Below are 15350 nucleotides of genomic sequence, written 5' to 3' on the forward strand. Positions count from 1 at the left end.
GCTTTAAAGTACCCTTGAATCAAACCTAAGCAGAAGTTTTCAAGGCACAAATAAGCGGATTCTAAATTTGCAATTGTTCCAGACGCACGGACTTACAAATTTCCTCCTGGAGTACTCCACTAGGATAACTGACCCCGAAGAGCACCAGCAGGTCCGAATATTTATAGAGAAGCTTCAACAGCACCGTCCCATAACGGCCAGTGGTGTATTTAATGTGGATTTGGGTATCGCCGGGCCCGTAAGTAAGCGATTTGTGGTTCTTCAACCGAATTGATGTTTTTTTTTCAGATCGCAGCAAACATATTGACCTACGTGCTGGTGGCGCTTCAATTTGATATACCAAAAAATTAAACAATATTTTATTTTCACTAATAACAATAACATTAAATAATAATTATGTACATCACAATGGAAAGCAAACAACTGGCACGGTTTAGTAATGGTAACCTCCGTGGCCGCTGGAGCTGTAACCGCCATGGCCGCTGGTACCGAATCCTCCACCACCTCCTCCGTGGCCACCTCCGTATCCGCCTCCATGATCGCTTCCAAATCCTCCTCCGTGACCACTTCCGTGATCGCTTCCGAATCCTCCTCCGTGCCCACCTCCGTATCCGCCTCCGTGACCACCTCCAAATCCTCCTCCGTGGCCACCTCCAAATCCACCTCCGTATCCGCCCCCGTGGTCATCTCCAAATCCTCCTCCGTGACCACCTCCAAATCCGCCTCCGTGACCACCTCCGTATCCGCCCCCGTGGTCATCTCCAAATCCACCTCCGTGACCACCTCCGTATCCGCCCCCGTGACCACCTCCAAATCCTCCTCCGTGACCACCTCCGTATCCGCCCCCGTGACCACCACCGAATCCGCCTCCGTGGCCTCCTCCTCCAAATCCTCCCCCGTGGCCCCCTCCGTGACCGCCACCGTATCCACCTCCGTGTCCGCCTCCGTAACCTCCACCGAACCCTCCGCCTCCTCCGTGATGGTCATCATAACCACCGCCGTGCCCTCCGCCGAATCCTCCACCGCCTCCGTGATGATCGTCGTACCCACCGCCGTGCCCTCCTCCATATCCTCCGCCCCCTCCGTGCCCGCCGCCAAAGCCGCCTCCGCCATGGTACTCGTAGCCTCCGCCGAAGCCTCCGCCGCCTCCGTGGTGCCCTCCGCCGAATCCACCTCCCCCGCCAAATCCTCCGCCTCCGCCGAACCCTCCGCCGCCACTCAAGTGTATTACCTCATGATGGTGATGATCGTCGTGGTGGTGATGATCTTCGGGAATGTGGACGCGTATGTGTACACTGAAAAACCACCCCCAGCGTCAGCAACCTAACTACCTAGCGAAACGAATTAGACTTACTGTTCGTGTCCCAGACTGCCGGCCCCTATTCCTAGAAACCACGACGCCACCAATAATACCTAAAAACCGTCACAAATTAAAACTCCACCAGAAGCGATTCAACGGCAACTCACTGCTAACTGTAGGTACATCGTTAATCAAAGGCACTCGAAGACGTTACACTATCGCCACGCGATATCGTAATGCGAGAAGGAATTTCGAACGGATCGATTTTATACGGAATTTTCACTTGGCGGACCGATCGAGATGAAAAAGGAGGTTCGCACGCGGTGGGGTGCGATATTTTGCAACGGGTGAGAGCGAAAGAGTAAAAGGTCGATCTTGAACCTGAAAGATTCGCTTCTGTCATCTTTACAACAGATGTAATTCTAAAAGAAAGTTTAATTTCCCTTTCACTCCATTCAGCGATTAGTTTAGGTAACCCTTGACACAAAGAGCGGGCCGACGCGAGATGCGATTTCTAGACTGTATGGGTCCGGACCAGAAGAGTGTGTGAATGACCTCCGGCACGTATTTCCAATTTTTAGAAAACAGCGGCACGATTACAATATTGTTTTCTCATTTTCTAAATATGTAAAGTGAACCGGTTTAGGTAATTAACTTTTTTTTGTGATTCGAGACTTGTTACAACTAAAATTAGTCGTATAATTTCTGGGTTAAATAAAGTGTTGCAAAAGTAACATATGTTTGTTTACGAACAATAGGATTTCCCCCCATAAAGAAAACCGTTGCAGACCAGTTGTTGTCAAAGAAAAGTGTGCGAATGTAACAAGTAGTAAAAATGACATGATACCGAGTTAATTGACAACGTGAATTACATAACGATGACCTATTTATAATTAAACAGGTAATGGGGACGATCGAGAGCATTATAGGGATGCTAAGGGAAGAATTTTGCAAAAACGGGATTGATAATACCTCTTCACGAATCTTCCCTTAACAGAGTTGTTCAATTTCACTAACAATACCCTTCATACTTATTTAGTGCACTTTATTGGGCACGAGCAAGGCTCTTTAAGGGATGATTAGGGAATTATGGTAATAGATCTTCACTATAAGAATAGCTTTCATAGTTAGCAACCATGCTGAGACCGAACGAGACTATAATTCTATACATGCCAAAGGACGAATTGTTCCAATATTATGATTGTCCAATTGTCCAATTTCATAAGCAAAAGCTTACATACTTAACGAACGTAAGGAAGACGATTGAGATCATCTTGGGGATGCTAAAAGAGAAATTGTTCCTTTAGGTATTTCAGCACTCACTCCCTTATCGGTTCCTTGTACCTTCTGTTTTCTCTCTCTGTTGCTGAACTTGTATATATATTATATTGGCTCCACTTCCATTCCTTCTCCTAGGGGAGGATAGAATATTTTGTTTAGTGAAGTAAATGTCTTCATTTTTAAATTCTACTGAAACTGAAACACGGTAATTGCTCTAAGGCGAGTAGCTTTAGCACATTCTTCATGCATTGACTTCAAAAGGTCGTAGGTATTAGAAGCATCTCTGATGGTGGAAATATCACAGGAATATCTCAGAAATGGCATTCTGCAATCTACGCACATCTGATATTTAAAATATGCGATATGTTTGTCTTTACTAGAAGCAACTGTGGTTTAAATTTTAAAAAAATCTCAATAAATAAGTATAGCGCAGCCTGAGTATGAGCTCAACCATGGAATATCCCCCAGAAAACTAAAATTTGTTCTCTTCTTCTCCATCACTATCTTCATCACTATCGCAAAGTGATCTCTATAACCATACGAATAAAAACCTCTTACCCTGGTAGGACCCCCCTACCCCAGTAAACGCACACTTGTTCTCTTTTTCTACACTCGTCACTATCTTTCATGTGAGTTTTCTGTATTTTTATTTCGTTTTTTCTCTTTCCTTGTGATGTTAAGACTTTCTGCAGGGGCACCTCTAAAAAGTATTCACTCTGTAATTGGACGGAACCCCGTTGAGGGCCCATAACAAGAGAAGAACAATAAATAAATACCCCCCCCCCCCCCTGTCATTACCCTGTATTCTCTTTTTCTATTATTTTCTTCCTCCAAACCCTTCTCCCGTTCCCCTCCGTCCTCGGTAATTCTTTTTTTTTTGTTACTCCACCTGTCTTTTTCACGTTCTACTATTAATGTCTTGTATCTCCATCTACTTTCTTTCCCTTCGCTTTTTCCTTCTTCGCAACCTATCTAATTATCAAAAATGTACTCGTATATCCCGTTCTCGCACGATTGCAGTGCATGTAAGGGTGAAATTTCTAAAAATTACTTAAGCTTGAAACGAGCGTGAAATCTATTTAGAAGGTAGTTTCGGGGTTGCTTATAGATCATTCATACACGATAGATCAAAGAAACAAAAATACTTGAACCACTACAAAAGTTCTCCCGCAATGCACGTTTGCAATAAATGTAATGGTAAAATTTCTTAAAAATTACGTAAATTTAAAAAGTTTTAAAAGTTTGAAATCTATTTTAGAGGGTAGTTTCGGGGTTGTTTATAGATCATTTAAACATAATCGATTAAAGAAACAAAAATACTTGGACCACTACAAAAGTTACAACCCCTGCAATGCACGATTGATAGCAATTGATAGGCATGTAAATGTGAATTTTCTAAAAATCTACATTTAGGGGGTAGTTTCGGGGTTGCTTATAGATCATTTATACATGATCGATCAAAGAAACAAAAATATTTGGACCACACAAAAGTTACAACCATGTAGGTAAGTGTCAATTCTTAAAAAAATTGCGTAAGTTTAATACGAGAATGAAATTTAACCTTAGAGGGTAGTTTCGGGGTTGCTTATCGATCATTTATACATGATCGATCAACGAATCAATAATATTTGGTGCATTGCAAAGGTTACACTTACAACCTTCCCAATCGACGATTTCAATGCAAGTAAGAGTGCAATTTCTAAAAAGTTACGTAAGTTGACTTTCCCTTGCCCCTCGCAATCTCTCTCTTCTTTTCCAATGTTAGTTCCGCGATTGCACTGGGATCGTTGGAAAAAAATCAAGATATTCATCTCAATGCCCAAGGCATGAATTTAGTGCATTTTTGGTCACCACATGCATTTGATCAGAGCATGTCAAAATCATTAGGTATACTTGTTCATGCACCAAAATCGTTGGCAAAAAGACCAAGAACATTATTTCGATGCCCAAGACTTGAATTTGATACATTTTTGTTGATTCTATGTGTATTTTGGTCACTACGTTATATCTCACATTACCACACTCAACACCACTCTAGGACAGTTCTAAAAAATCGGACACAACTGAATAACGAACGATCCTCGAGATCTTCACACATACCTACATCGTTTTTTGCAATACACCTTAAGGGGTTGTTTCTGTCCCAGCAGATCAGCATGACTTGTAAAGCAAATTTTTTGAATCGGCATTAGTTTTACTTTTATTCGAGGTGCCTACGTACAAAATTTCCTTTGAATACAGGGTGGTGTTTTTAAGTGGGCCATTAGAAGTATCTCAGGAACAGTTTGGAATTTTGATTCGAGACTCATTACCTTTTTTGAATAATCGAATAAAAGGAATAGACTCATTACGTTTTTTGAATAATCGAATAAAAGGAATCATTTAAAAATATTTTCAAGATGGCCGCTTTTCCGATTGTATCAGAACGAACTTTTTTATTTCAAATGGCACTATCTTTTCTGATGGTAGTTTTGAATTCCTCATAAAGAATCAGTTTGCTTTTGTTAATATGATTCTATGTCTAACTGACATGGTTTCGAAGTTATTTGACATTTTTGACATTTTTTCACAGTTTCAAAGGTTCAGTAAATTAGCCATATCGCTGTTATCTGACAACTTAGCAAAATGTTTTTTTTACGAATAGATAGCTAAAAATCCAAGGTATTAAATGTTATGGTATTGGTCTGATTTTCAAATGTGATTCGAAAATAACACAAATAACCGGTCAAAGTTCACAATCGGTTTTTGGTCAAAAACTTGAATTTTTCAAATGGAAACCATACCTTTACTATGTATCAATGGAAAGAAATGAAGAAAACGAACAAGTGTGAATTGTGCACAACTCATGTGCAGATAAAGCGCATTTTTTAAACCGAAATAGCTTTTGTTTTGACATCACCAATGGATATATTTCTTGCAGACGTCTCAATCGCCCTTTGTGAGTACCCTCTTCCGACAATCCGTTCTTGAGGTATAAGGGAATATACTCGATCACGATAAGAGGTCGAGGAGGAGGGATATGGTTGGTAGAAATAAATAAATAATAAATATTAGTTCCACCCCCCCCCTCCACCCCGTACTTTGGTAAGGGGACAGAAAGAAGGGAATTAGTTGGTAGGAAAGGTTCCTTTCGTTGAAACCTTTAATTAGAATACAATGAGATACAATTAATTTTTACCCCCCCCCCAGGCCCCGTCACTCACTGATTTCGAAAAACTGTCGCAAGGAAAAAAAACAATTTATTTCGATGAAACCTTTCATTAGAATGCCATGAAGGATAGAACATGTGTTAACCCCCACCCCCCCATTTTCTAACGCAGGGGCCCCCTTTTAGACAGCGAAATTCCGTCTGACGCACCTTCAAGGTATAGGCTATCTACTGCAAAAAATTCCAAGACTCTAGGACCATTCTCCTACAAGTACTTCGAAACGGAAGAAGTGGGTCCGGACGGACGGACAAAACGCAACCAATAGCAGATTTTTTTAATACTTAAAAAATGCGCTAACAAAAAAATGTACTTGTAAAATCTAAAAAGTGGACAGATTTTTTTAGTTTTTTTTTAGAAAAATTTTGCAAGTACAATTTTTTATCCGTTTTTTATGCTCTTTATATTGATGCATAGTAAAGATATGGTTTCCATTTCAAAATTTCGAGTTTTTGACCAAAAACCGATTGTTCACTTGACCGATATTACCAAAGTCATACTGATTTTTTATGAATAATTCGAAAATGCCATCAGAAAAGATAGTGCCATTTGAAATAAGAAAGTTCCGGTACCGCTCTGATACAACCGAAAAAACGCCCATCTTGAAAATATTTTTAAATTATTCCTTTTGATCGATTATTCAAAAAAGGTAATGGGTCCAGATTTGAAATTCCAAACCGTTCCTGAAATGCTTCTAATAGTTCACTTCAAACCGCCACCCTGTATCTTAACAAAAAAAAAACCGACTGCGCATGCGCAAAACAAATTTTTTTTTCGACGTTAGTTTTACTTTTCTTCGAAGTGCCTACATACAAAATGTCATTTAAATATCTTAACAAATAAAAAAATTGAAAATGCCCAAATACAAAGTTTGAATGCGCATGCGCAATATTTATTTCTGCACAGAAAATCGCATACATTCATATTATGTTCTTTGTAACAAGCGTTATAAAAGAAACTCTTTTTGAAGGTTTGGGCAGATTTTGGGCTGTAACTTTTTGGTCAGTTGGTCTACACGTAGCTGAAAAACTATAGCGACCTTTCTGAAGCACATGTATAATATCAATTTTCAAAGCGACAGACATACGGACAGGCAGACGGGCGGACAGACAGACGGACGGGCGGACAGACGGGCAGACAGGCGGACAGACAGACAGCAATAAAAAATTATAAACGATCTCGAAGATCGTTAATAATCCAAAATCTCTCTTCGCAAACACAGATCACGCAGCCCTTCACTACGCATGCACGCGCCTTCAATACTAGGACGTATCATTTGCTATTAAACGATTTATTTAATTTTTACAGTAAATGTACAATTACCAGAAGTGTATTTTGTATGAAAGAAGGCTTCCTATTATTTCTTGTAGCACTGAATTCAATAATTACTATAGGGGCCGTTGAAAAGCAAGAACAACAATTTGTGCTAGTGAAAACAATGATCGGCCTATTAGTGTCAGTTTTGTGATATGAGACGAAGATGGTGCCAAAAATATGTGGATTAGAGTCATCTGACCTACATGACTGCCAGTTGCAATAACAGTCTTTTGAATTCTGTATATATTCAATGACAAACAGGCCACGCTTTTACAGCACTATCAAAAATCAAAATCTTATCGAATAGATTAACGTACCTACCTGGTTTCCACTTCACCTTGGACATGTTTGTTACTAAAATTTCGATTGTATTCGTAAGTGCAAAGAAAAATAGTTTAGAGGTGAAAGTTTAAAAAGAGACCTCTTTTCCAATGGTTAACTTAAAAAATAAGTTTAGCATTTGCCGAAATTTCCTCAAAACCGGGGAAAATCTGAATTAAGACCGAGGGTGAATTTTAGTTACGGGCTAAAAGCTAATCTCATATAGTGTCCTGGGTTACCATTGAAGACCAGATTAGCTAAACCAGCAATAATTACTTCCGAATTGATGGTTCCACACATCGCTGTGACAACCCCATTTTGACGCTTCTTCCAGAATCGTTCGAGGGTCAATAAGAACTCGTAAAAAGGCAATGCATAACATTTCTCCTCCGTAGCACTCACTTCTTTCTCGTTACCTTCCTAAAAGTTACCCACATTCTGCAGGAGAATGAAATTAAGTTTCAAGGGCCAACAGCGTCAATATGGGAAACGCCGTATTTACGGTTGTGTAGCTTATAATAATCAGCTATCACGATCATAACAACAAAACACTTGAAACAGAAATAGCTATTTGTAGTACCCTTATGATTTGTGTTTTCAGTATTATATACTCAGTGACATGAAAATTGCAACACCAAGAAGGAGTTGGAATTTTTTGACCAAACTTGGCAGAAACGTTTAGCTACTAAAAGGTAACAATTGATTAAAATTTAAAAGAAAAAGGATGAAATATAAACATATTTTTATTAATAATAATAGTAGTCCCTCCCTATTGGTTACGCACTCCCTCACGCTTCGTAGCATCGATTTTAGCAGACGGCCGATTTCCTCTTGAGGTATTGTGTCCCAAGCAACTGTGAGTAACCTCTAATTCATTGTGTAGAGCTTGCAGCGTCTGCGGAGGATGTAGTAAGTTCATCAGTCTTCTCTTCATAATGTCCCAAACTTGCTCGATAGGCGATATACTGGGAGATCTGGGTGGCTATGGTAAGAAATTGACATTATCATGTGCAAATAAGTCCATAGAACGTCTTTCAATGTAGGGAGGGGCATTATCCTGCTGGAAAAGTGGGTCTTCCAACTGATGAAGAGATGGAAGAATATCGGGTTCTATCACGGCATCCACATATCGCTGGGGGGGTCATATTACCTCGAATGAATAACAAACGAGCCCTACTCCCATAAGTTATAGTACTCCATACCATAGTCCCCACAGCTTAGTGCACATGCCTCATAACAGAAAATTCAACATTAGTCATTAGTCATTATATTTTTCCTTTGGCATACATATGTACAATGTACATAGGAGGCGTCAACGAGAAAAAAATAAAATACACACATAAAAATATAAAAAGAAAATCACATATCACACAGCCACAGGTATATCACAGTAGTTAAAGCATTTATTTCTACATCCATCCACATATTCGTCAATGGTGTAGAAGCAGTTGCGTATTAAAAATTTTCTTGTTTCCCTACGAAATATACCCAGGGACTTGCAGGCCTTGAGTTTTTCCGGGAGCAGGTTGTACATGTGGGTTCCGGCAAACATGGGGGACCGTTTGTAGAAGGCGTAATTCGGTTTAGGCTCGTAGAAACTGTCTTTCCCTCGGGTGTCGTGTCCGTGAATCTGGGTGTGTGTCCTGTGCATCCGTTTGTGAGCATGGAAGTTAGTCAGTAGTTTGTATAGGTAGATGGAGGTGACTGTTAATATGCCCTGTTTTTTGAAGGTCTCTCTACATGAATGAATGTTTCGCAGATTAAACATTAGTCGTATGATACATTTTTGCGCCAAGAACAAGCGATTTAATTCTGTGGATTGGCCCCAGGCTATGATATTGTAATTTAGTGCCGAATGAACCAACGCGTAGTAAACACTCAACAGGGAGTTATTATTTAAATAATTCTTTAACGTCATTATTGCAAAGAATGATTTATTTAATTTTTTAACGACTTCATCGATTTGGCTAGTCCATCTTAGGTTAGTGTCCATTACTATACCAAGATATTTAACCGTGGCCGTTGTTGATATTGTATTTGAGATTGATCTTGAGCGATTGCGGAAATCTATTATAGATGTTTTATTTATATTTACTATTAATTTATTTTTATGGCACCATTTATTAAAGTCTTCTATCACTTGTTGGACGAGATCGCACGCACGTTTTGGACATGGGTGTTGCACGATTATCGTGGTATCATCTGCATACATGAATACTGTACCGTAACGAATGTGGTGTGGTAAGTCGTTCACGTACAGAAGGTATATTAGGGGTCCCAACACGCCTCCTTGAGGGGTCCCTCTGTTCATTGTAAATATTTCAGAGTGTTGGTCGCCACATTTTAAAATGTAACTCCGGTTTTTGAGATACGATAATATGTATTCTGCGGCGTGACCTCGGATCCCCATCTTCTCGATTTTTTTCCTTAGAAAGGAGATGTCAATTGTGTCGAAGGCGCGCGAAAGATCAAAGAATACTCCAAAAACAGTCTTGCCGTCATTGAGGTGGCCCATGATGCAATCAATCATGCTCGTAGCTGCTGTTTCTGCCGAACGGTTTTGCCTGAAGCCGTGTTGGGATGTTGTTATTATATTGTACTTGTTTAGGTATGAAGATAGCTGCCTTGCCAGTAGTTTTTCAAATATTTTTGAAAATATGGTCAGTAGCGCTATCGGTCTATAGTTTTTGATATCCGTTGTGTCACCTTTTTTAGGAACCGGAATAATGATCGCAACCTTCAGGATTTCTGGGAAGGTGCCAGTCTGTAGTGAGTTATTAAAGGATTCTGCTAGGTCTTGTGCAAGGATGCTGTTGCATCGCTTGACAAATCTTGCGGATACATCGTCGTGGCCGGTCGCTTTGTTGATTTGTAAACCTTTTATGAGGCAGCTGACCTCTGTTGCTGTGAAGGGTGTGAAGTACATGCTGTTTGGTACCTCGCTCGATGTTGTGCAAGCTTGGGATACGTTTCGACCAAAGTGATTTCTTAGTGTGGTTGGAATGATGTTTTCAAAAAATTTTGCGAACGTTCGACATAGTTGGTTGTTCTGAGTAATGGGCTGCCCTTCGTAGATTATTGGTCCAATCTTGGTCATGGTTCGAGTTCTATTTACTACTGAATTTACGAGCGACCACAATGTTTTTGGTTTATTGGTTGATCGTTCTACCTTCGTGGAAAAGTGGAGTACCTTCGTGTTTCTAATTTCAATTTTCAGTTTTTTCCTTTCAACTTTGTATAGATGTTCAAGTGTGCTGCCTTCGGTGTTTTTCCTAAGATGATTGAGCAATTTGACCCGACGCAGCTGCTCTTTTAGTCTAGGTCCAAAGTTTACTGTATCGGTACGCGGGTTCGCACAGTTTCCTCTTATCGCTGTGGTTTTGGGGAACGCGGCATTAAAACACCAGATGAAGTGTTCCCAGAATTTATTGAAAGATAGAGCTGTTGTATTGGGGATGTGAGTAAGATTTGCATCCTTATTTAGCGCGTAAAGTTTTAAAAATTCAGAGAAACCAACGTCATTAAATTTCCTCTTGAGTAACGTTTCGTGGTTTTTCTTTTCAGCGTTATCGTGAGGAATGTGCGCCTCGCATAGTATCGCCATGTGATCAGAATAACCGAGGTCGTCGATTTTAAAGGTTACTTTATGGTGTGGTAGGTTTGTAATGAGGTAGTCTATGCAGGTGGTTGTGATTTTTCCTCGTCTCGATGCGATACGAGTGGGAACATTCGTATTGTGGATTAGTAGATTATGTGATTCAAACGACTTCGGCGATTGCGACGTCTTCGGCTGCCCTTCATACGGCCATCATGCATACCCAAACAAAATCGGGATTCATCACTGAACACCACCCAATGCTACTCTAGGTTCCAGTGCAGTCGCAACCTACACCACTCCAAACGCTGCTGGCGGTGTTGAGCTGTTAATGGTAACAAAAGATGTGGCCGATAGGATTGCAAGTCGTAAGCTCTGATTCTGCGACCTTCTTTAGCTAACAATTGATCGGCAATTGACCTGGTACTAGAGAATCGGTTTCTTATTGCCATAAGTCAAAGATGGCGATCCTGCACTTCAATTGTTCTTTTTCGCCCCCCACCCTTTCCTGCCCCCTCCCTTTCCTCTCTACGACGATCCTGCCCCTTCCCAAATCCATGCCCGATTGCAACGAATCATGGTGGATTGACTTCGGTTAAGGTGACTTGCAATTTTTGTGAACGAAAAACCACCTCCGCCCAAACCAACAATACGACACCTGTCAACTTCTCTTAATTCGCGGTAATTTCCACTTTGACGTATCTAGGCATGATCACAGCCTCAAAAGAAACGATTAAAAGCGAAAACAATAAGAACTGAACAAAATCTCGCAAAACGTACACGATATAAGAATACTAGAAAAAAATGAAAGAACTGTCAAATAAGCCATTACCACTTGATCCATATGAATGAAATTTTAATCAATTGTTAACTTTTAGTAGTTAAACGTTTCTGCCAAGTTTGGTCAAAAAATTCCAACTCCTTCTTGGTGTTGCAATTTCCATGTCACTGAGTATATTCGCACTATTCAGTTTAAAATTCCTTCTCTGAAGAGTGCCCAAAAACAGTGCCTATGTATGAAATTTTGTGCTAAATTGCAAAGGTAAAGGGTGGACAATGTTCTCACAGCTGTCTTTACAAATAAAACACTACTCTTATTTTTCGGGACTTTCTGGAGCCGACAATTTCCGGAGGCCACTATCAGAACAACACTCTATAGAATTTAAATATGCAATACAAAGATATGATTCTACACAGATCTAAAAGGAACAAGGATAGTTTGGTAGCCCTCCGAAACCGATCAGTTCTTCAGATAAGAACGTTGCGACGCTATCAAATTTCGTTCGATAACCACTGATAATCGGATGAACGGTAGGCGAATGGAAGGGTAATCTGTTTGCGCACTGATGAGAATTGGTACCTATATAAGCTCCCGTGAGGAGTTTGCAAATAACACCCGAAACTAATCATGGCTTCAAAGGTTGTGCTAACGTTACTCGTCGTAGTATCTTATGGAGCTTCAGGTAGGTACATTATACTATGATTGTCAGCTTTTGTCAAAATGATGATCTAGTTTCTGCGCTGGAATGCATGAAGTGTTCGAGCAATGATGATAGCGCATGCCAATCGGCTCAATCGACAACCTCTTGGACATGTCCTGACAAATCCGAGTTTAATTTGACTGCGTGGTGTTATTCCGCCGAGGTAATGTTGGAAATAGGTGGTAAGTAGGCTGATACGGTAATTACCCTGTAATTTCAAACAAACCTTACAAAACAGGCCAACACGAATACAAAAGAAATTGCGCATGGACAAGCGGTAGGAATATCTGCTCCATGTTGAGAGATACTTACTCAGTTGTTAATCAATGTAATACTTGTCGTGAGAACAGATGCAACAATTCTCCAATGAATTGACCAAAAAATGGATCCCTACGCATTTTGTTATTTATTCTGTCAGTCATGTCGTGCAAAAGGAGCAATAAATAAGTTTACTACATGTGTTACTTATGTGAGTTTTTGCAAGGGTTGTGCCTATCGGCGATCTGCATGAGATACTTGTTAATGACAGTAACGTTGGATGGTAAAGCATTCCAACAGCTATTTTGGTAATTATCTCAGATTACGGTTATTTATCACTCCATCATTGACAAGTGCCTGCTCGTGTAAACTGAGTAATTTCTCTGATTTACGTAACAAATAAGATTAATTTAATAGAGCACTTATCGTGAGATGATGATATGGTTGAGGGAAACATCTATCTTGGCCATTGTGTCAGATACGGCAGAAAAGATGGCAACACAAAAGCGTCAATTACTGAAGACAGTATTCCACAATTTGTGCAATTGGACCCAGAAAGCTTTTAGCGAAATTTTCCAGTCTCTAGCTCTTGCAATATGCTGAGATCTCAGCCGGACAGTCAGCCAGTCAGCCAGACGAGCTGTGATTGATAGAAATTAATTCGTTTCCTCGAGACCTTTCATTAGAATGCCATGGAGGATAAAACCAGTTCCATCCCCCCACTCCCCCAAACCCCTGTTTGGACATGGAGTAGAGCAGTAGAACGTGCGTTCACACCCCCCCTCCCCGAGTCCTACTAAAGGCATACGTATGCAAAATCTTAGACCAGTTGATTGTCGCATGTAAACGCTCGTTTTACATTCAAAAGCAGCATCTCAGGAAATAGTTCATGGAGGGCCCCTCTCCCCCTAACACAGACCAACAGACGGACGGACAAAACGCGCTAAAAATTAGAGTATGCATTATATCGACATTTCAACTGTAAGTAAACTGGACTTTGGGATACGCTCTCTAAGTAATCAAGATTTCTTTACACACTTTCGAAAATATTAATTCCGATCCTTGGCCCGGGGCGAATGGTGGTTAATATTTAGAAACTATAAGGGCCAGTTGATTTAGGGGACGACCAGGATCGTGCCAGAATCCTTGGATACCTATAACAGCGCGATAAAAAATCTGGACTAAAACTATAAATTAAATCATCTTCTAACTGTCGCCATTTTGAGGAGACTGTAACCCAATACGGTTACTCGATTTCCTATTTTTAAAGCTTTTTTAAAGAATTAAAAAAATGTGCTATTGTTTGCGTTTTGTCCGTCCGTCCGTCCGGACCCACCCTAGAACTACTTCTAGGGGAATGGTCGTAGACTCCTGGAATTTTTTGCAGTAGGTAGCCTACACCTTGAAGGTGTGCCTGACGGCCATCAAATTTCGCTGTGTAAAAGAGGGGCTCCGCCCCACGAATTATTTCTGAGATGCTGTTTTAGAAAGTAAAACGTGCATAACTTTTACATACGACAACCAATTGGTCTCAGATTTTGCATACGCATGCCTTTAGTGGTGCCAAGTTAAACTTTAGGAAATGTGGGGGGGGGGTAAACATCATGTTCTACCCTTCATGGTATTCTAATGAAAGGTCTCATCGAAATAAGTTGGTTTTTACAAACTATAACTTTCCCGTGTGACTCTTTTTCGAGATCAGTGAGCGGATGGGGCCTTGGCCTGAGGGAGGAGGGGGGGGGGTGCGGGGGGGAGTTAAAAATTAATTTTATCTCTCATTGTATTCTAATTAAAGGTCTCAACGAAAGGAACAGTTTTCTACAAACTACTGCCCTTATTTTTGTCCTCTTATCAAAGTACGAGGTACTGGGAAAAGGAAGAGGAGTGGAACTAGTTTTATCCTTCATGGTACTCTAATGAAAGGTCTCAACGAAAGGAATTAATTTATACTAACCATAGTCTTCTTCCTCGATCCCTTGTCGTGATCGGTTACAACTCTCTACATCTTAAGAGTGAATTGTCAAAGGAACCTACCTACCTACCTACAAAGGGCGATTGGGACGTTTGGAAGAAATATAACCATTGGGCATTTAAATAAAATTTGATACATAGCCAGTTGGAATAAAACCAAATTTAACGCCAGTTTAAGTTTCAAAATCTTGTTTGGCGCATGCGCAGTGCCAACTTTCTTATTTATGGAAGAAATTTCGTATGGGTGTTTAAAAAAATGCACAAGAGTTGTGCGCAATTTTTACTTGTTTATAATGTAATTCAATGCAACTTAATTAGGGAATATTGCTAAACTCGCATAGTCTTAATAAATTCAAAATTTTAGCCATTTTAGGTTTGTGGTGAAGTTCGTAGATTCCATTTAAAGTTTAGCGTATTATTATTTTTGTTCCGTGTAATTTCCTATAGCGTGTGGATCTTTTAATGGCTTTAGGAAATCGTGGGCTTCAGATTGTCGGAAACAACAATAAATAAACAACCTCGGATTTTTAAAACAGCCTAACTCGGGTGCATTCCAGGAAGTACAACTAGTCCAATGAAAACATGGTACACTTAACTATTAGGCGCCATTTTGAAAAAGG

The 15350-nt window shown here is 40.2% G+C and overlaps 1 protein-coding gene and 1 long non-coding RNA gene across 2 annotated transcripts; one reads left to right on the forward strand and one right to left on the reverse strand.

The window, feature by feature from the left end:
• Nucleotides 1–433: 433 nt before the first annotated feature.
• On the reverse strand, nt 434–1485 carry LOC116180097 (glycine-rich cell wall structural protein-like). Its single transcript, XM_031499931.1, has 3 exons — nt 1468–1485; nt 1355–1413; nt 434–1295 (listed from the first exon to the last, which is right to left on the reverse strand). Exons 1-3 carry the CDS (start codon nt 1483–1485, stop codon nt 434–436), a joined length of 939 nt encoding a protein of 312 aa, XP_031355791.1.
• Nucleotides 1486–12170: 10685 nt separating this feature from the next.
• Nucleotides 12171–12965, forward strand: LOC116180177. The gene is made up of 3 exons (XR_004147087.1): nt 12171–12483; nt 12534–12683; nt 12740–12965. It is a non-coding gene; the product is annotated as an uncharacterized LOC116180177 (long non-coding RNA).
• The last annotated feature ends 2385 nt before the right edge of the window (nt 12966–15350 follow it).

This window comes from Photinus pyralis, unplaced genomic scaffold (genome assembly GCF_008802855.1).
Source record: "Photinus pyralis isolate 1611_PpyrPB1 unplaced genomic scaffold, Ppyr1.3 Ppyr1.4_LG9, whole genome shotgun sequence".
In the NCBI taxonomy this organism is placed as follows: domain Eukaryota; kingdom Metazoa; phylum Arthropoda; class Insecta; order Coleoptera; family Lampyridae; genus Photinus; species Photinus pyralis.

What these genes read in the sequence shown, in the direction of transcription:
- LOC116180097 (XM_031499931.1), bottom strand. An exon ending in GGCAGTCTGGGACACGAACA is followed by an intron (nt 1,296 to 1,354) that starts GTAAGTCTAATT and finishes GTGGTTTTTCAG; the next exon opens with TGTACACATACGCGTCCACA.